The following is a 20,963-nucleotide window of genomic DNA, read 5'->3' on the forward strand; positions in this document are numbered from 1 at the left end:
AATAAATGTACCTGGCTAGCTCAGTCAGTACAACAGGAGACTTTTTCTTTTCTGTTTGGACAGGGTCTCTGTTAGGTCCAAAATGGACCCCAAAATGTCAGAGACCTAACTAACAGTCTGGGCTCAGCTCAGGCTGAACTCTGACCAATTAAACAGAAGGATTGCTAGCAGATAACCAACGGCCTAAAATCAGCATTCCTCAGAAATCTTGTGAGATGAGTCTGGCAGTGGGGGGCATCTAGTTCCCTATAAACTCCAACAGGCCAGCAACCATCAAAGACACAAAGCCAACGCCCAGTCTGATTCCCAGGCTGTCCTGACTTACAGGCCTCTTCCTGCCTCAGCCAACTCCCTTGTACCCCACAAGGCTCTCCTGCCTTTTCTCTCTGCCCTCTCACGCACAGTTGCACCCTAGACAGCCCCAGCTGGCCGGGAACTCACTTTGTAGACCAGGCCCAGCCTGTGAGGTTACTTTCAAGTGACCATATTTATATGTGTTGTGGTCAGTTTTAAATTAAATTTGTTTATTTTGAGGTCATTTAAAAAAATTGATTTGATGTGCTAAGGAGGCAAACGCAGCTCTTCATGCTAGAGATGTGGTCTATCACTGAACCATATCCTGAGTCCACCAACATTTAAGATAAGGATTTAGTTATTTAGTGTGGAGACCCACAGAGGTTTCCTAGTGAGATCTGAGCTTGCTTTACCCAGCAGGGCTGCATAAGGGGATGACTGGACCAGCAGCGTGGTTACCAGGTGTTTGGAAGGGTCTACACTTGGCTGCGTGGTGTGCTTTGACCACGCATGGGGGAGGTCTTTTGCCCTGCCCCTTGGCATTGTTATAAAAAGCCCTTTTGAAGAGCCAGGGGGGCTGGTGGATTTTGATCCAGGTCCTCCCAAAGCTATCCTGTGTTTCTGTCTGTCTCCTCTCCACTATTTTTCTATCTAAAAAATTCTTATTCCTCTCTCCTCATAGGAATCCTTTAAAAGATGGAAGCTGGCCTCCCACAGATGGTGCCCTGAACAGGGACTTAGGTTCACGGATCCCCACAACTCAGTGTGCAATAATCCCCTGGAACTGGAGTAATAGACTGTAGTGAGTCACCACGTCGGTGCTAGAAGCCAAAGACAGGTCCTCTGCAAGAGCAGGACTTAACTGAGCCACCTCTCCAGTTCAATTTTTCAAATTTAAGTTTTGAGACAGGGTTTCATGCTGTGGACTTTTCTGGCCTATAACCCTCTACACAGATTAGACTGGCTTTGAATTTACAGAAATCCTCTGGCTCCTGAGTGCTGGGATTAAAAGGTATGTATCACCACATAGAATAATCTTTATTTTCATGTGTACAAGTGCTTTGCTTGTATGGTCGTATGTTGGTGCACCATGTGCTTGCAGTGCCCACGGAGGCCAGAAGAGGGCACTGGATGCCATGAAGTTGGAGTTAGGAGCAGGCACGTGAGTGAGTGCTGGGAACTGAACCCGGGTCCTCTGAAAAAGCAGCCAGCGCTTTTAACCACGGAGTCGTTTCTTAAGGCTTGTTGAGGGCACTTTTAAATGTTCAAATTTAAATATGGTGCGTTCACTTTGAAGCATCTCTTTGTAAATTCGGGGCTCGGGATAAGCTTGAGAGGCCATCAGTAGAATCTCCTCATTTCAGGATTAAAACAAATAAAAAGCACGCGAAGTGTGTGTGTGTGTGTGTGAAGGACACCTCTCGGGAGTCTCCGGTCATGTGGCCAGATTGTCAGGCTCCGGGTAAGTGTCTTCCCTGCTGAGTCACCTGGCCGACCCTGTTTATTCTGTTTCTGCTTTGGCCTGGCCCCTTGCTTTGGACAAAGTGGCTCTCGCTTTATCTAGAAAGCAAATGTGGAGTTTCCTGCGCCCGCTTACGTCCCTTCATTCGGCTGGAGCTGCGACGAACACCAAAGAACAGGCCGTGGTCCCAGAGTCAATCCTCGTTAAAACGCCTACTAGGCGGCAGCCCTGGCAGGGCGGCTCCGGGAGCATCTCGGCGCTCAGCTGTCATTCAGGCGAAGGGGCGTGTCCGCGCCGGCCGTCCAATTAGAGACGCCGGCGTCAGGCGTGGGAGCCACAGGGCGGAGGGCGAGGGGACCGCTAAGGCCCATCACTCCTCATTCATGTTCGCACCCGGGGCTCGGCGCGGGAGGCGGGAGCCTGGGAGGACGCCGGGATATGGTAGGTGAGGCCCGCGGGCCGAGGACGGGGAGGGACGGGGAAGGGCAGTTGTCACCCGACGCAGCCGGGGGCGACGGGACCCGGCCTCCGCTTCAGCTTTGGAGTCTGCGCGAGTGGCCCGCCTGGTTCGGCCTGGTTCGGCGCGGCTCGGCCCTGTCCGGCTCCGCTCGGCTCCGCTCGGCTCCTCTCGGCTCTGCCCGGCCCTGCTCGGCTCTGCCCCGCTCGGCTCTGCCTGGCCCTGCTCGGCTCTGCCCGGCTCTGTTCGGCTCTGCTCTGCCCCGCTCGGCTCGGCTCGGCTCGGCTCTGCCCGGCTCGGCTCTGCCCCGCTCGGCTCTGCCCGGCTCTGTTCGGCTCTGCTCTGCCCCGCCCGGCTCGGCTGTGCCCAGCTCGGCTCTGCCCGGCTCGGCTCTGCCTGGCTCTCCTCTCTGCCCACCCAGCCCCAGCTCCTCTAGGCTCCGACCCGCTCTGTCCCGCACTGCTAATCCAATGTGGTGACTCCGGGCTCAGGTGCTGAGTCAAGCGGGTTCCCAGCCCGTCCTTGCTCCCCGAATAAGGGGACCTGTTTCCCTTAAGTTTTCCAGAATTGTGGGCGGCAGGGTCCCGAATGCACGACTCCGTGCTTCTCTCTTGGCTCTCCCTAAACCCCAGGTTTTCAAATGGCAATCTCCCCTCCATTTGATTGCGTCTTCTGTCAGCTGTCACCAGTGGTTCCAGCCAGAGGCAGTGTTTTCATTATAATTTTAGAACAAATGAACTATCTTTACTTTTTTTTTTCTTTCCCAAGATTTTTGATCCTCTTTTTGAAATTATTTACTTATTGTGAAGGGGGACGGGTGCTGTCAGAGCCAATGTGTGGAAGCCAGAGGACAGTTTGCTGCATTGGGCTCTCCCGAGGGATCGAACTGAGGTGGTCAGGTTTGGTCAAAAGCGCCCCTACTTGGTGAGACGTGTCGATGTTACTGTGACAATTAAAAAAAATTTTTTTTGCCCCACTGGGCGGTGGTTGACGAAGGCCTTTGATTCTGGAATTCGGAGGTAGAGGCAGGCGGATCTCTTTAGTGGCCAAACTGGTCTTCCGAGTGAGTTCTAGGACAGTCAGGGTTACATAGAAAAACCTTGTCTAAAAAAGAAAAAAAAAAAAAAATAGAGATTCTTTTTTAATGTGTGTGTCTGTGTTGAGTGTATGCTGTGTGTGTGTGTGTGTGTGTGTGTGTGTGTGTGTGTGTGTATGTGTGTATGTGTACGTGTGTGCGCGTGTTCGTGTGCCCTTGTATGTCAGAAGAGGGCTGGAATTACAGGCAGTCTGAGTTGCCTGATGTGGGTGCTAGGATTTGTTAAGTGTCAGACTCAGGACAGATGCCTAACTGAGAAGCTTATTTTACCTGTCAAAGCGGACCCTGGCAGCCAGTCTCCCAGCAACTCCCTGTTACAGGGTCATTCTGGTTGGCATACCCTGCCTCTTGCCCTAAACTCTCTAGCCCAGGGATTGGGCTAGGCCCCTTCCCAGGCTTCTGATTCCTATTTAACCTCAGCCATTGGCTACGCCCCTTTGCCTCTTGGTCTCTGGGTTCCCAGGTATTCTTTTTGCTCCCTCTCTCTTCTCCTCCTTTCTGGCTCTGCCCCCACCCCTGCCCCCATGGTCAGGTTCAGTCTCGACCTTCCAGATGCCTCTAGCTATGCCCTTCCTCATATCTACAATAAACCTCCCTAGTCTAGGGCCGGGCGGTGGTGGTGGTGGCGGCGCACTTGGGAGGCCGAGCCAGGCAGATCTCTGTGAGTTAGAGGCCAGCCTGGTCTTCAGAGAAAGATCCAGGACAGGCACAAAATCTACAGAGAGAAACCCTGTCTTGAAAAACCAAAAATAAATAAATAAATAAACCCCCCTCAACCATACCTTGGAGCAGTCACTTCTTTATTTCATTCATGATCCAAACACAGGTCTTTTTTTTTTTTTTTTTCATGTTCCCCCCAACACACAAATGCTTTATCAATACAACATATATAAACTCTAAGGAAGGAAGAAGTGTGTCCAGGGTGCAGAGAGCGCTGGGAGGAGATTGCAACAGGTAGCCGCTCATGGTAGAAAGGGTGTCTTCAGAGGAAAGGCAGGTCCAGGTGTGGCAGCTTCTCAAGCCTCTCTCCTTGCTCAGGATGGTGAGAGGCACTCCATTCAAGGGGAGGTGTGCAGTCTGATTGCGGGAGAGCAGCGAGCCTTGGCTGGACGTGTTATAGAAGTATGTCTGGAGAACACAGAATCGTGTGGACTTCTTTATGAGGGAGTGTGCCAATCTCACGTCCTTCTTTACATTTAAATACATGGGATGTTTTAGGACTCGGTGGCTTTCGAGGATGTGGCTGTGAACTTCAGCCATGAGGAGTGGGCTCTGCTGGACCCGTCTCAGAAGAAACTGTACAGAGATGTGATGCAGGAGACCTTCACTAACTTGGCTTCCATTGGTAAGAATAAAATTATCTTTAAACCTAGATTATTAGAAAGCAAATATTCCTTGCTCATTAATGAGATTTCAGTATTCAGCATGTAAAAAAGAATAGTTAGGTAAGCAGCTATGCAAGGGTATCATGGTTCACCACGGACCTAGAATCTGTGAATTTTTCTGTCATTTGTAGTTTTTTTTCTCTCTTGTTCCCCCCCCCCCCCCCTTAGGGGAAAATTGGGAAGACCAGAGCATTGGGGATGAGTACGAAACCCAGGGAAGAAATATAAGGTGAGTTGTACTCATAAAAGAAACTGTAGTCCCATGAAGGAGTCTTAGTATGTTGTGGGAAACAACACCAAGAACCCAATTTCCTGCTTATTTATTTTTAGAAAACTTTCATGAAGACTTTTTTTTTTTTTTTTGGTTTTTCGAGACAGGGTTTCTCTGTGTAGCTTTGCGCCTTTCCTGGAACTCACTTGGTAGCCCAGGCTGGCCTCGAACTCACAGAGATTCGCCTGCCTCTGCCTCCCGAGTGCTGGGATTAAAGGCGTGCGCCACCACCGCCCGGCTCATGAAGACTTTTTAAAAACATTATTTTTGATGCTGGAGGGATGACTGAGGGGTTAAAGGTATTTTTTGCTCTTGTGAAGGACCTGGGTTCAATTCTCAGCACCCAAATCAAGTAGTTCACAACCTCCAGTAAATCCAACTCCAAGAGATATGATGCCCTCTTCTGGCTTCCATGGGCACTGCACTTACATGTTACACATACAGGCAAGCAGGTGCACACAAATATTTAAAATTTTAAGTATTTATTTTAAATTATTTGTGTCTGAGTTTGTATACATTTGTGCATGGCCTGAGGAGGCCAGAAGAGGATGTTGGGTCACCCAGTTAGAGGCAGTTGTGGGTTGTCCACTGTGGGTGGATGCTGGGAACCAAACTCAGGAGCTCTGGAAGAACAGCAAGTGTCCTTAACTGCTGTGACATCTCTCTAGCCCTCAAGCCCCCAAGATTATGACACTGTTTTCTTTCTCTTTTTTTAAGATTTATTTGTTTTAATTTATATGTCTCTGTATGGATATGCACACATGAGTGCAGCTACCTACAGAAGCCAGAGGGCATCAGATTTCCTGGAGAGCTGGAGGTGGTTATGAGCCACCTGATGTGGGTGTTGGGAACTAAACTTGGGTCCTCTGTAAGAGCAGCCAGTGCTCTTAACTGCTGAGATCTCTCTCCAGCTTCTCACCAAGAACTTTTAAAAATGACATAGCTGTGCAATATTCAAAGAATAACTCACTTGAAACAGTATTAAGAAACTGCACATTAAAGCAGACGAAAAAGAAACTACACATTTTGAATATCACTTACATTTTTTAGATGTACTTGTTTTATGTATATGAATGTTTTGCTTCCATATATTTGTACCATGTGCATGTCTAGTACCTGCAGAGGTTAGAAGAGGGTGCTGGATTCTTAGATCTGGAGTTACAGGCAGTTGTGAGCTATCACATGGGTGCTGGGAACAGAATCTCAGTCATCTGAAAGAGCAACAAGCATTCTTTTTTTAAAAAATAGTATCAACTTTTATTCAAAAGACAAAAAGGAACTCAGCCAGGAAAAAAACCTGTAAGCTACCAATGATTCTATGTGTACAGAAATTAAATAAACACTGGTTGCACAAGTCACACAAAATTAACTCAAAGTGACCCCTTCAGTTGTTAACTTTCTGACTCTCTCCAATTCTGGGTGTTTCCTCCAGATAGGCCCCAAGCTCCAGAGCTCACTTTGCAAATGGAGGCGATCTCTTCCAGAGCTCACTCTGCAAATGGAGGTGATCTCCTCCAGAGCTCACTCTGCAAATGGAGGTGATCTCCTTCAGAACTCACTGCAAATGGAGGTGATCTCCTCCAGAGCTCACTGCAAATGGAGGCGATCTCCTCCAGAGCCTACAGCTCTCTCCCTCCCCCGTGTTGCTTGTGGTTTCAGGCAAACCCAGCCCCAACGATGCCCAATCACAAAACAGTGTTGAAAAATAATTTAATGTCTGCTTCCTGCCACATGGGTTATGTCACAAGATGTGTGGCATCTGCCTCATTCCCCTGCCATACACCATGCAAACATGGGATACCTCCACAGCTCAGAAACTCCTTTGTGCCCTGGAGCTGGGCCTCACAGAATCACACCATGGTGGCTGGCAGTAGCAGAAGGATGAAAACATTCTAATCATGGATTGCTGGAGGACGATGCCCATCACCTCCTTTCTACTAGTTTCTCAGCTATGTAACGTGTGTAAGACATACCTGAAAGTGGATCATGACATTCAGAACTTCTAGAAACCAGACCTTCAGTTTTCCAGTCTGTCTTCCCACTGCACAACAGAAGCAAAGCCTGTGTGTGCACACTGGACAGTGATATTACAAGCTCATAGTCCTCCATGCCAGGATGGCAGAGCTACCCCTCCCCAGGAAATCCACTCCCAACAAATTCTGAGGCCAATGGACACTGCCCAGGTCACCACAGGGACCAACAGAACCTCAGTCTGGCTCATGGTCCATCCCAGACCAAGCAGCTTTGACAGCTCAGCCAACCTTCTCTTCTTGGTCTGGGGACAGTGGCCCCCACACTCACCATGGCATAGATTTGGGTCTTCCTTACAGCTCCCTACAGCAAAACAAGTGGAGAATCCTGCAAAGAACCTGTAAGCTACTTCCCACTGGTACTCCTGACGGCTAAACCTTGCTGGAGTTCCTCATTAGCTTGGAATGTCCAGCTGGGCTTCAGGACATTACCCTACCAGTTGAGCAGAGACCAAATAACTCATACAGCCCAAGCTTTCCCAGCTCTGCCCTGCCCCGCTAGGGCGAGATAGGGCCCTAATCTGGGAAATTTGTACTTTGATAAAATTTTCATTTCCCTAGAGCACTTCCTGTTCCTCTTCTAAGGCACAGGGTTCTATGTGTGCATATTCCATTTCACACTCAATGTCTAGTGCAGCCAAGCTTTTGCTTCATAGTTGGGAGGTTCTGTAGCCAAACAGGTCACATTCAAACAGTAACTGTTGTTAAACAAAGGGGGCCATGGATGAGAACACAATGAAGGGACTGTGGGAAGGCTGTTTCAACTTTTTAACAGAATTTTTTGGGGTTAAAATTACAAGTACTCTTAACTGCTGAGCCATCTCTCCAGCCCTGATATCATGGTTTTGATAGTGGCTATGGTTAAACTCTTTCAAAGGACTCATATACATGCCACCTGAAAACTGAAAAAGTATGTCAATGTTTATGAGATCCTTAACCTTTGATTATGAAATCATTAATAAAGAAACCACTGATAATATAATTCTCATTCTTCACAGAGCTCATGTAGAACAGAGACCCTGTGAATGGAAAAGTCCATGTAGGGAAACCTTCATCCAGGTTCCAGTTCTTAAACAGAACAAGAAAACTCTTCCTGGAGTAAAACCCTATGAATGCAGTGTGTGCAGAAAAGTTTACATGTGTCATTCATCTCTTAAAAGGCATATGAAATCTCATACCGAACACAAACAGTATGAGAATCACAAACACGGAGAAAAGTCATATGAATGTAAAGAATGTGGGAAAACATTCAACTTTCGAAGTTCCTTTCGAATACATGAAAGGACTCACACTGGAGAGAAACCGTATAAATGTCAACAATGTGGGAAAGCTTTCAGTTGGCCCAGTTCCTTCCAGATACATGAAAGAACGCACACTGGAGAGAAACCCTATGAGTGTAAGGAATGTGGCAAAGCCTTCATTTATCATACCACCTATCGAGGACACATGAGAATGCACACAGGTGAAAAACCCTATCACTGTAAAGAATGTGGGAAGACTTTCAGCCATCCCAGTTCCTTTCGAAACCATGAAAGAACTCACTCTGGAGAGAAACCCTACAAATGTAAACAATGTGAAAAAGCTTTCAGATATTATCAAACTTTTCAAATCCATGAAAGGACCCACACTGGAGAAAAACCTTATCAATGTCAACAGTGTGGAAAAGCTCTCAGTTGTCCCACATCTTTTCAAAGTCATGAAAGGATTCACACTGGAGAAAAACCATATAAATGTAGAAAATGTGGCAAAGCCTTTAGTTTTCCCAGTTCCTTTCGCAAACATGAAAGAATTCACACTGGAGAGAAACCTTATGATTGTAAGGAATGTGGGAAAGCATTCATTTCTCTTCCAAGCTTTCGAAGACATATGATAATGCACACTGGAAATGGGCCTTATAAATGTCAAGAGTGTGGGAAAGCCTTCGATTGTCCCAGCTCATTTCAAATTCATGAGCGAACACACACTGGAGAGAAACCCTATGAATGTAAGCAGTGTGGGAAGGCCTTCAGTTGTTCTAGTTCTTTTCGAATGCATGGAAGAACTCACACTGGTGAGAAACCCCATGAATGTAAACAGTGTGGGAAAGCCTTCAGCTGTTCCAGTTCTGTTCGAATACATGAAAGGACTCACACTGGAGAGAAGCCCTATGAGTGTAAACAGTGTGGTAAGGCCTTTAGTTGTTCCAGTTCCTTTCGAATGCATGAGCGAATTCATACTGGAGAGAAACCCTATGAATGTAAACAATGTGGTAAGGCCTTTAGTTTTTCCAGTTCTTTTCGGATGCATGAAAGGATTCACACAGGAGAGAAGCCTTATGAATGTAAGCAGTGTGGGAAAGCCTTCAGCTGTTCCAGTTCTTTTAGAATGCATGAAAGAACTCACACTGGAGAGAAGCCTTATGAATGTAAGCAATGTGGGAAAGCCTTCAGCTGTTCCAGTTCCATTCGAATACATGAAAGAACACATACTGGTGAAAAACCATATGAATGTAAACAGTGTGGTAAGGCCTTCAGCTGTTCCAGCTCTGTACGAATACATGAAAGAACTCACACTGGAGCGAAGCCCTATGAGTGTCAACAGTGTAACAAGGCCTTCAGTTGCTCCCGTTCTTTTCGGATCCATGAAAGAACTCACACTGGAGAGAAACCTTATGAATGTCAACAGTGTGGGAAAGCATTCAAGTGTTCTCGTTCCTTTAGAATACATGGAAGAACCCATAATGGACAATGATTCTTTAAATGCAAATCATGTGATAAAACCTCCAGTGTCCCATTATCCTTTGATGATATAAAAAGACTCTTAGCAAAACCTTGTGAATAAAATAAAAATGTGGAAAACCTTTCAGTTCTCTACATGTGAATCCCAGGAAACAACTCAGACTAATAAAAATCCCTGTGACTGTAGGTGATGGGTCAGTGGTCATGCAACTTAGTGAGGCCACATAAACATATAGAAGAAAAACACTCTACATTAGCTAATGTGTAAAAGCCTTCAGTTGCTCAGTTATCTGGAAACCACAAGCTGTAGTCCAGAGCAGCTTAATGAATGCAAGCATTGTGGGAAAACCATCAGTAGTCTATAGCCTCACAAACATATGAAGAGGTTCACTGTATAGAACCCTTACAAAAGTGAAAACTAATGGTTAATGTCCCATTTCATCGAGTGCTCACATGATACTCGCTTGTGAAACAGTGAGCTCTTGAAGACAACCACTGGAAAGGAGTCCTATAAGTATAGATAACATTGGAAATTTCCATGCAAGTTAGTATATGTATATTTTAGAAAAGTCATAATATGAAAGAAATGTAATTGTTTTTGTCAGTTGCTCATTCTTAAAAGTATGACTCTAGACTATGGATTTCTGTTACTTATGCATATGAACATTGAGGTTAGACAATTCTGTAAGCCCTCAGTAAACAATAGTACACAAATTTAATAAGTAGTTTTTTTTTTTTGGTTTTTTTTTTTTTTTTTTTTTTTTTGTGACAGGGTTTCTCTGTAGCCCTGGCTGGCCTGGAACTCATTCTGTAGACCAAGCTAGCCTTGAACTCAGAGATCTGGGATTAAAGGTGTACACCACTATGTCTAGCTTTATAAGTAGTGTTTTTTATTAAACCTGTTACTCTAATTTTCCCTTTCCTTTTTGAAGTCTTTTGGAATCATCAGTGAAGGGAACTGTATCACTAATACGAAATTTTTTCATAATTTTTGTTTAAAATTTTTTCTGTAGCCGGGCGGTGGTGGCGCACGCCTTTAATCCCAGCACTCGGGAGGCAGAGCCAGGCGGATCTCTGTGAGTTCGAGGCCAGCCTGGGCTACCAAGTGAGCTCCAGGAAAGGCGCAAAGCTACACAGAGAAACCCTGTCTCGAAAAACCAAAAAAAAAAAAAAAAAAAAAAATTTTCTGTAATGGGCTATTAAAAGGTATCAATTTAGTTATTGATGTGAATTTTCCTCTTGTGTCCTAGATCTTCCTTTTATCCATTATATGTTTTCTTTTTTTTTTTTTTTTTTTTTTTTTTTTGGTTTTTCGAGACAGGGTTTCTCTGTGTAGCTTTGCGCCTTTCCTGGAACTCACTTGGTAGCCCAGGCTGGCCTCGAACTCACAGAGATCTGCCTGCTTCTGCCTCCCGAGTGCTGGGATTAAAGGCGTGCGCCACCACCGCCCGGCTTATATGTTTTCTTTTAAAAAATGATTTATTGGGCTGGAGAGGTGGCTCAGAGGTTAAGAGCACTGATTGCTCTTCCAGAGGTCCTGAGTTCAATTCCCAGCAACCGCATGGTGGCTCACAACCACCTGTAATGAGATCTGGTGCCCTCTTCTGGCCTGCAGACATGCAGGCAGAACACTTTATACATAATAAATAAATAAATCTAAAAAAAAAAAAAAAGATTTATTTTAACGGGCGGTTGGTGGTGCACGTTTTTAATCCCAGCACTTGGGAGGCAGAGGCAGGCAGATCTTTGTGAGTTCGAGGCCAGCATGGCCTACAGAGTGAGTTCCAGAAAAGACTCCAAAGCTACACAGAGAAACCCTGTCTTGAAAAACAAACAAAAATATTTTTTTATTATTTTAAGTTTGTGTGTGTGTATGGGGTGTGCACATGAGTGGGGGTGCCCACGGAGTCCAGAACAAGGTTTTGGATCCCTAGCAGGAGAGATAGAACCGTGTAAGCTGCCTTACATGGTGCTGGGAACCTGACTCAGTCCTCTGCAACTGCAGTGCCTCCTCGTAACCCGTGGGTGGCGCTCTACTCCATCCATGATACTCTTCCAATCTTTTTTTATTATTTATTTAAGGTTTTTTATTTTTTATTTTTTGTGGAGGATATAAATGTCTTTATCTAACATAAATGCCCTCAAATCTGTAATCCTTCTGCCTTAGAATCCCAAATCCTGGGATTATGAGCATGCACCATCATGCCTACGTTATTTATTCTGATCCAAAGAAGCTTATTTGAGGCAGGAAAGAATCTTACTGTCTTCTGTGATAATTACTTGCCATAAATCTGTGAGTATGCCAAGTTTATGTCATACTATCTCAGTTGTGGAACTTTGTGGTTTTTTTTTTAAATCATTTTTATTGCTTGTTTTGTGGAGCTGAGGATGGAACCTATGTCCTTCACATGCTGGACGAGTGCTGTACCACCGAGTCACATTCTTACCTTGCTATTTTTTTTTGGAGACAGTCTCATCGTGCAGCCCTGGCTGCCCTGTAGCCCTGCGACTCACTATGCAGACCAGGTTGAACTCCTAGAGATCTGCCTGCTTTTGCTTCCCACGGATTGGGATTAAAGGTGTGCAGCACTATGTTTTAATCATTTAAAAATTAATACGGTACACACACATAGAGCAATGTGCGTTTGTGAGTGTAGGTGCATGCTGGCATTGGTTTACATGTGGTCAGAGAACAACTTTTGGAAACTGGTTCTCTCCTCCCAGCATGGTATCTAGGGACTGAACTGCGATCACCAGGCTTGTAATGTGTCTTAGTCAGTGTTCTGTGGCTGTGAAGAGACACCATGGCCATGGCAACTGTTATAAAGGAACACATTTAGTTGGGGCTGGCTTACAGTTCAGAGGTTCAGTCCATTATCATCCTGGTGGGCAGCATTCAGGCAGATGTGATGCTGGAGAAGGAGCTGAGAGTTCTACATCTTGATCTGTAGGCAACAGGAAGTGAACTGTCTCACACTGGGCGTAACATGAACATGTATATAAGACCTCAAAGCCCACCCACCCACAGTGACACACCTCCAACAAGGCCACATCTACTCCAAGGTTACACTTCCTAGTAGTGGCCACTCTATAGGCCAGGCATCCAAGCCGATGAATCCATGGGGGCCATACCTATTCAGTCACTACATACAATAAACACTTTTTGTCCACTGAACCATCTTGTAGGCCCTGTTTTATGTTTTGATCCTTACTTGTCATTTCTTCTGGCTGTATTTGTATGATAGACTTTGTGTTAGAAAGCAAGACCTATGATAGCATGATCTAGAGTTGTAAATGGCTTTCTGGGGCTGTGCTAGTATGGATGACATTTTGGCTTTTTTAAAGACAGGATCTCAGACAGGGTTTCTCTGTGTAGTTTTGGTGCCTGTTCTGGATCATGCTCTGTAGCCCAGGCTGGCCATGAACTCTCGGAGATTCACCTGGCTCTGCCTCCTGAGTGCTGGGACTAAAGGCATGCACCACCACTGCCCAGCTCTTGAATGTCTTTAAAACGTTTCACTTATGTGTGTTTGTACATGTGTGCAGGTGTCCAGAGGCTAGAAGAGGGTGTTGGAGCCCCTGAAACTGGAGTGCAGGCAGTGTGAGCCAGCTGACTACAGTGCTGGGAACTGAACTCCAGGCCTCTGTAGGAGGGCAAGCACACTCCTAATTGGTGAGCCATCTCTCCAGCCTAAGCTTGGTGTTCTAATCCTCCCCTCTGCCTTCCACCTCCTGAGTGCTGGCATTACGGGGACTGCATCTGTTTATGCGGTGCTGGGGATTGAACCCAGGGCTTCATGTATGCCAGGCAAGCCCTCTACCAACTGAGCTTCAGCCTCAGCCCACAGCTTGTTTTCTACAACTCAGGTGTTATGGTTCCTCATCAGACCATTGTTTGTCCACTTGCACCAGATGCCTCAGGGGGAGTGTAAAGGAACATCTGTCAGGTTCTTAGTCCTCATCTGTGCACCTTGAAAACTGTGCTGGAACTCTAGGAATACTTGCTTCGACCTCATTTTCCTGACGCTTTGCCTGCCAATTCAGAGTACACTCATGACTGGAGATGGAGATGAGTGGTATCTGCCTAGCATATGGGAGGCACAGGGTTCTAGTCTCATCGTTAGAGAAGTAAAAAGGTACCAACTCTTCAAACTGATGCTTAAAATTCCAGTCACTATGTTTTACCTTGAAGTAACATTTTCTTTTGGGGGACAGGTTCTCATGTAGCACAGATTGGCCTCAAACTCCCTGTGTAGCAAGGGGGGTGACCTTGAACTTTTGTTTTGAAAGTTTTGAGGCAGGATAGGAAGACAGGAAGGGCCAAGCATGGTGGCACACACCTTTAACCCTAACACTCAGGAGGCAGAGGCAGGCAGATCTTTGAGTTCCAGGCCAGCCTGGTCTACAGAGGGAGTTCCAGGACAGGCAGGGAACCAACATAGAAAAACCCTGTCCTGAAAAGCCACCTCCCTGCACCCCCCAAAAGGACAGAATAATTAAAGAGACAGGAGAAAGAACCCTAACTCCCTTGGAACTGGTTTAAATCTTTCACTGGCTCTAAGCCAAACATGTGACCTTTTGAGTTTAATCTTGCCGGCACGTACTTTATGTGTGAGCTTGTATATTTCTGAGAAAAACTCACAAATGGAATTATATACCATGTTTACAGTAAAACAAACAAAAACAACAAAAATTCTTGTTGGGCTGATGAGATGGATTAGTGGATAAAGGTGCTTATCAGGCAAGCCTGGTAACTTGATTTCAGTTCCTGGAACCCATGTAAAGGTAGGAGAGAACCAAGTCCAGAGTTGTCCAGTGACCTCTGCACACCTTTCAGGAGCATCCTGGCTTCAGGCCACTGATAACATCTCTTCTCTTCCATTTTAATTGGGGTCAGAGTGCTTATTCCAGAAAGATTCCCACAGCATTTCTGGAGTCCTCCAGCACCCAGTTGGTTGAGAGGGGCTGCCACTTCTGGACCTCTCAGGCCACCTGAGGTCTTCTGAACTGAGAAGTGTGTGTTCCTGGTGGTATCCTGAGGTTCCTTTCCAGTGGCCAAGGGGACTGTGAGACTCAGGACCAGAGTCTCCGGGTTGAAGAAGACAAGACTAGTGTGGACCTTTAGACCAGGTAAGGACCCTGGGACGATAGGCAGGCAGAGCCAAGCAGCTGGTTTGATCACCCCAGAGGAGACAGCTTTTGAAGTCTACATGGGATTCAAAGATGACATTGATATTGGTCTCCGGAGAAATAGGCGGATTAGGAATTCAAAATAGGAATGTATAACCTCTGAACAAATGATGAATGAGTGTGTAAATGATTGTAATGGCCCCACAGCCCTGTGGCTATGGGATCTGATTGAGCCCCAACTTGTGAGTGAATGAGATCAATTCATCCAAACTGGCACTCACCTTCAGTAATAGCTGACCAAGCATGCAGATACATTGGGCCTAAGGTGAGATCTTGTAGTTCGCCTCAAGACACCTGCTTGAGGGAGAAGCTGATGTTCTCCATCCCATCCCACACACCACACCAGCGAGGCACATATGAGCCCCCCTAACTCCAGGTTAGGGAACATTTCTCCACATGGGGTCTGCACAGTCCCGATGTGAGACCCACACAGCCCTGCACGACCGTCATGCCTGAAGACACTGAGGAAGGACCCCATTAGCCTTCTTAGAGGATGAAATTTTGCCCAGGATGAAAATTTGCCTCCCTGGGGGCTTCAATGGTCAGTGTCCCGTGACCAGCAGGCAGTCTAGTCTTCTGATCCCATCCCCCAGAGCATGGACACAGTGCCCACCAACCTCGTCCAGCCAGCCAGCTCTGCCACGTGAATTTAAACTCAGCTCCTCCTGCTCCAGCATGAGCTTGTGAGATGAGCCGTTCCTGCCACTGTTCTCTCACCACCTCAGAGTGTTTTCAGGTATGTGTTATGGTTTGGGATTAAAAACTGCATGCTGCTTTTTGTCTAAGTGTTTCTAGAGCTTTCCCAAAAGCACTTCATTAACCATTCCCAGATAATCTCTACTGTAAACTCAAGTGTTATCCTTCTCCTTTCCTTTAAGGATATACTAAATTTCTTTATTGCACTTATACATTTTCAGATTGTAAATTTTCCAAGCTAAGCAATATTAATGTGTTTATACAACATTGTATTTTATTATATTACTGCTTACTTGTGTTATTTTTCATAAAACAAATAAAAATTTTATGTATTTATGTATTTGCCTCTGTGTGTGTGTATAGGTCAGAAAACAACTTGCCAGAGTTGGTTCTTTCCTCCTACCATGTAGGTCTGGAGGATCAAACTCAGGTTATAAGATTTGGTGGCAAGCACCTTTACTTAATGAATGATCATGCAGCCCCCAACCAATTTCTAATCCATAATAAAATTTAACGGATCATGCCTGTCCTCAAGGAGAGCCGTGCTATGAGTTATAGGAATATAACAGGTACAGACCATAAGTGAATCGACTACATTAGGAAGAGGATAATTAATACAAAAGGGTTTGGGGGGCAACTTAGGCTTTTGCAGGTAAATTCATTATTACTCAGTGATATGAGACAGAATTCCCTGTGTTGGATGGTGTAATTTAAATTATATTGATGAGTTGCCGTCTGCTGCTGGTGCTTGTTGACCTCAGACTGTGGGGGCACGGAAAGCCCCCCTGTCCTAGACTCCAGCCTGTGTATTTAAGTGTCCTTCCAAACTCCCTGTCCCGGGCCGGGCTAGCCCCCTAACAGTGATAAGAAAGAGAGGAGAGCAGCGAAACAGTCCAGGAGGAAAACACTGCCCTTGAAAACAGGAGCATCAGTGAGCCAGTGAAGACAGTGTGCCCCGGAGAGCAGCTGGCCAGCGAACCATTCCAGGACTGCCCAGCACCTTCCTGAAACCTAAGACCTAGATACTGTCTGTCCATAACATAAACATGCCTGTGTGGGGACAGCTGACTGGGAGCCTCACTGGAGAGGAACTCTCTGCTCTGCCAGGACTCTCAATTGGGAACTCCAGCTGGTTGCTGCAAGGGGGCTTCCCCAGTTCCTGCTTCCTTCCCCCTCCCATCCTTTTTAAATTTAAAAATTGCATTCATTTATTGTGTATGCACATGTACATGTGTTTACCATGGTGTGCACATGCAAGTCAGAGGACAATGTGCAGGAGTTGATTTCTCCTTTACCTGCTGAGTTATCTAACCCTGTCCCACTGATTTCCTCCAGATGTTGCAGGCACACAGTTTGATGATGATTTCCTGTCTGTCTATCTATCTATCTATCTATCTATCTATCTATCTATCTATCTATCTATCTATCTATCTATCTATCTATCATCTGTCTATCTATCTATCTATCTATCTATCTATCTATCTATCTATCTATCTATCTATCTATCTATCTACCTACCTACCTACCTATCTATCTATCTATCTATCTATCTATCTATCTATCTATCTATCTATCTTTCTATCTATCTATCTACCTATCTATCTATCATCTGTCTATCTATCTACCTATCTATCTACCCTATCTACCTACCTACCTATCCATCTATCTATCTATCTATCTATCTATCTATCTATCTATCTATCTATCTATCTATCTATCTATCATCTGTCTATCTATCTATCATCTATCTATCATCTGTCTATCTATCTATCATCTGTCTATCATCTATCTATCTATCTATCTATCTATCTATCTGTCATCTGTCTATCTATCTGTCATCTGTCTATCTATCCGTCAGAACATGGTGTAAGAATGGAGTCATGAGAGGAGAATTCTAAGTGCTTATGGGAAAACCCCAAGAAAACAAGACAAGAGTCTTGTGACCTCACTTTCTTCAAAACACAGAATTGTTCTTGGAATGTGTTTCACAGTCGTCCCAGGTGTAGCAGATAGGAGTGAGTTCACTTCAGACTATTCATTTCTACTGGCTGTTGTGATTTGTTTGTATGCCTCTATGGGAAACATATTTTGCCTCGTGCGGCTTGTCCACCACATGCAGCCTGTCCTTGTAGTTGTGCACTTTACTCAGGTGACTCTTCTTAACCCTCAGAGTATAAACTGTCTGATGCTCTGAATCAGGTGGCTATTGCAGAGACTTTGGTCCAGCTCATTCATTGGCTCCATTCTCCCAGGTCCCACCGCCTCTAGAACAGTGGTAGTGTTCTTTATTTTTTGCTTGCTACATGCTTAATAAGTGAGCTTGTTCAAAACCAGAACCGTCTCTCAGTCTTAGCACGGTTTTCTTTGATACCCCTGAGCTGTGGGAACAAAGTGGAGGAAGAAGTGAGTGTGTAAAAGGGATGAGGCAGGTACAAGCACACTTGTGCACACTAGCTCTTGCGTCCACGGAGGCTGCAGCGGCAGGAAGAAGGGAGGCCGGAGGCTGGCCGGTGAGCTGTTGGACTGCCCGCTGCTGCTGGTTCTTCCCACTGGATCTGGACTTCACCATCTGATTGCCCAGACACCTCTGACAAACAGCTTTGCCCAGACCTGTGCCCTCAGGGCCCAAGGCGTTCTGAACTAGCTCTGTTCTCAATTGTGGCTGAGTGTAACAGGTTTACAACAGGTCATTTGTCGATATCTCAAAAGAACAACAGTAACAACCGCCACCATCCAAACAAAGAAAAAAACAAACTGAAAGTGTGGATTGTTTAGGCTAAGGAAACCATTCTGTTCCAGGCATGGCTTTAGTAGCCATTGGCCTCTGGCGTGAACTCCTGAAAGCTCTGACCCCTTGCCCCCCACAATTACAAAACTGTGTAACTGTTGTGAAATGATGAACCGCTCACTCTGGCTTCAGTAAACACGCTTATTGCTGTGCCTGGGTGGGGAAGGGGCTGATACTTCACGTGGCTGAGGGAGTCAGGCAATTCCTCGTGTATCTATAAATTCTGCAGAAGTGGAGTCATTGTGGTGGTTGTGATACCTCAGTAAAAACCCCCCACTCTATCCCCCACAGACAAAGAGAAGCTTAAACCAGGATTCCTAAGTGTAGATAAGAACTTAGACCCCTTTTCCCCAGGTGGCTGTATCTGCTACAGGGACTTTGGAAAACACAGTCAGGATATTCAACCAAAAGACTAAAAAGAGAGGCGGGTTAAAATAAATTATATGGTCTGTGCCTTTAAGAACTAGCCTCACAAAGAAAGGGGAGCACTCCTTCCAACCTCCCTGCTGTGAGTGAGAGATTTGGAATGAGCCTCCCTGCCAAGCCTCTCTGGAGGCTTGTAAACTTAGAAAACACCTTGCTTTTGCATTCTGTACCTAAAGTCTCCAGTGGCGGCTTTGGGGACTGTGATCTAGGCACAACAAGACCCTCACTCTATTGTCTCAAAAAAGGGGCCTTAGACAAAGATATCTCAATATAGATAGACCCAGGCCAGTTTCAGGTCCCCAGAAATGATGGTGCCAGCCCCAGGAACTCAAAAGAACAGAGTCAGGATGTCTGATGGTAACCAATTAACCACGAGATGCCCCTCTCCGGAGATAACATGACCAGACCCCAGAGAGGAGTTGTAAAACTCCTGACAGGGCAAACAGATAAGCTAGAATAAGATAAAGTCCAGGCCCAGGAAAAACTGGACCAATCAAGGATGGATCCGTACTAACCCCCTCCCCTCTAAGAAATTGTATGGGTTTTGCCTATAAAAACTAACTTCCCCAAGAAAGAGGAACTCTTCTCTGCCTCACTTGAGATGGCTTGAGATGAGTTCCCTGTCATGACTTGCAGCAGAAGTGAACCTTGCTTTTGCATTCTGGTATGCTCGTCCTTGGTGGTCTCTCTGGGGGTTACGATCTGGGCACAACAGTGGTCTCCTTTAAAAACAATTCCCCCATGGGCTTCAGGGGGAATATTTCTGATTTGGCTTAGAGACGGATGCCCTGCTAGCAGAAATAATAATCTGAATTGAGTCTGTGGTCTTTTCCCAGTGGTCTTGAACTCTATAACAAGATCATTCTACATAGGGAACAGATACTTTGAGGTGAGCTGAATTGAATCACTGGTAATCATAGTAAGAATTGAGATAACCTAAACCCTGGGAACCCCAGTCAGGTTAATGAGGGGAGGGCCATCGTGGTTATTTTTAAGCTTAGACTGATTCTCCCGCCCACCCCCTCTGTCTCCTGGCCCTCTCTGAAGAGAGCATGGGCAGTGGGCTGTGAAGGCTTGGCACGTAGGATATCTCCACAAGCTTTGTCTTTTGAATATGCTTGGTTTATCGATACAAATATTCTTTATAATACCATACTAATATAGAAGTCAGACAGACATCCACCAAGTAGGAGACAGTTGATTAGGCAGAAGATGCTGCTGCTGGGTTCCCCTGGGGAATCTTTTCCAGTGAGGACCCTTTGGAAGCTTGCAGGCTTGCCCTGTGGAATCCGATATGAAATCCTTCAGCAGCAGTGGCAGGCTGGGAGGATGGCACTGGTGGAGGTCCAGCAGGTCCTTGATAGCCGAGGCTAGACTAGGCTGACAGGAGTGTGGGCCCGGCAGCAGCTCTGGCAAAGGTCACTGAGGCCAGGGCCACACACAGAGTCTCAGTTCTTCACTGATAGGTATCAACGAAGAGGCTAGAGAAGCTGTGTCGGGAGCGGTGGTGCCATCCTGGAGACCATTCCGGAAGTTCCGATCTCTGTATCACTTCACTGGGCAGCTGCTTCGCACTCTCAGGGCTCAGCACTCGGGGCTGTTCACAGGCACACCACCACCACCTTGGAGTTGGTTCAGCAGCTTATCATCAAGCCTGTCCTGGGCATGGCTTGACCTGAGCTTCAGGGGGCATGTCTGGGGCTTCCTAGCTCTTCCCAGGGCCTCCCGGTGGCAAGCTTAGGCATCACATTATTCCAAGTCACATATATGGTTTTTAAATTACATAAAATGGTTTCATTTATGTTCCTAACACTCTCCCTCTTCCTCACACGCACATGCATGCGCGTGCATACACACACACACAGACAGACAGACACACACACACACACACACACATACACACACACTTTAAATCATTTCTCTTTCTGTCAAGGGACAAGATTTAGTCATGTTGCCTAGACTAGTCATGGAATCCTGGACTCAAGAGAACACATGATTATATATGTATATCCATAGAAAACTTCATATTTGAAGAGTAATAGCATCTCTATTCATAATACACAAAAGAAGATACAAAGCCAATGTATTAACTGATGATGAATTAGTAAGTATACAGTGCCATAGAGCAGAAGTTATCTATCATGGAAAATA

The 20,963-nt window shown here is 45.8% G+C and overlaps 1 protein-coding gene across 1 annotated transcript in view; it reads left to right on the top strand.

Annotated features, from left to right (window-relative positions):
* The window catches only part of LOC102915787 (uncharacterized), a 29,034-nt gene extending 18,605 nt beyond the window's left edge, over nucleotides 1-10,429 (top strand). Inside the window, exons 1-4 of the mRNA XM_006982369.4 lie at nucleotides 2,081-2,197; nucleotides 4,528-4,654; nucleotides 4,863-4,923; nucleotides 7,994-10,429. Coding sequence (XP_006982431.3) covers nucleotides 2,195-2,197; nucleotides 4,528-4,654; nucleotides 4,863-4,923; nucleotides 7,994-9,725 — 1,923 coding nt within the window. The 5' untranslated portion in view covers nucleotides 2,081-2,194 and the 3' untranslated portion in view covers nucleotides 9,726-10,429. Of the gene's footprint in view, nucleotides 2,198-4,527; nucleotides 4,655-4,862; nucleotides 4,924-7,993 lie in introns of the transcript that reaches the window.
* Nucleotides 10,430-20,963: the final 10,534 nt, after the last annotated feature.

This window comes from Peromyscus maniculatus, chromosome 7, assembly GCF_049852395.1.
Source record: "Peromyscus maniculatus bairdii isolate BWxNUB_F1_BW_parent chromosome 7, HU_Pman_BW_mat_3.1, whole genome shotgun sequence".
In the NCBI taxonomy this organism is placed as follows: Eukaryota; Metazoa; Chordata; class Mammalia; order Rodentia; family Cricetidae; genus Peromyscus; species Peromyscus maniculatus.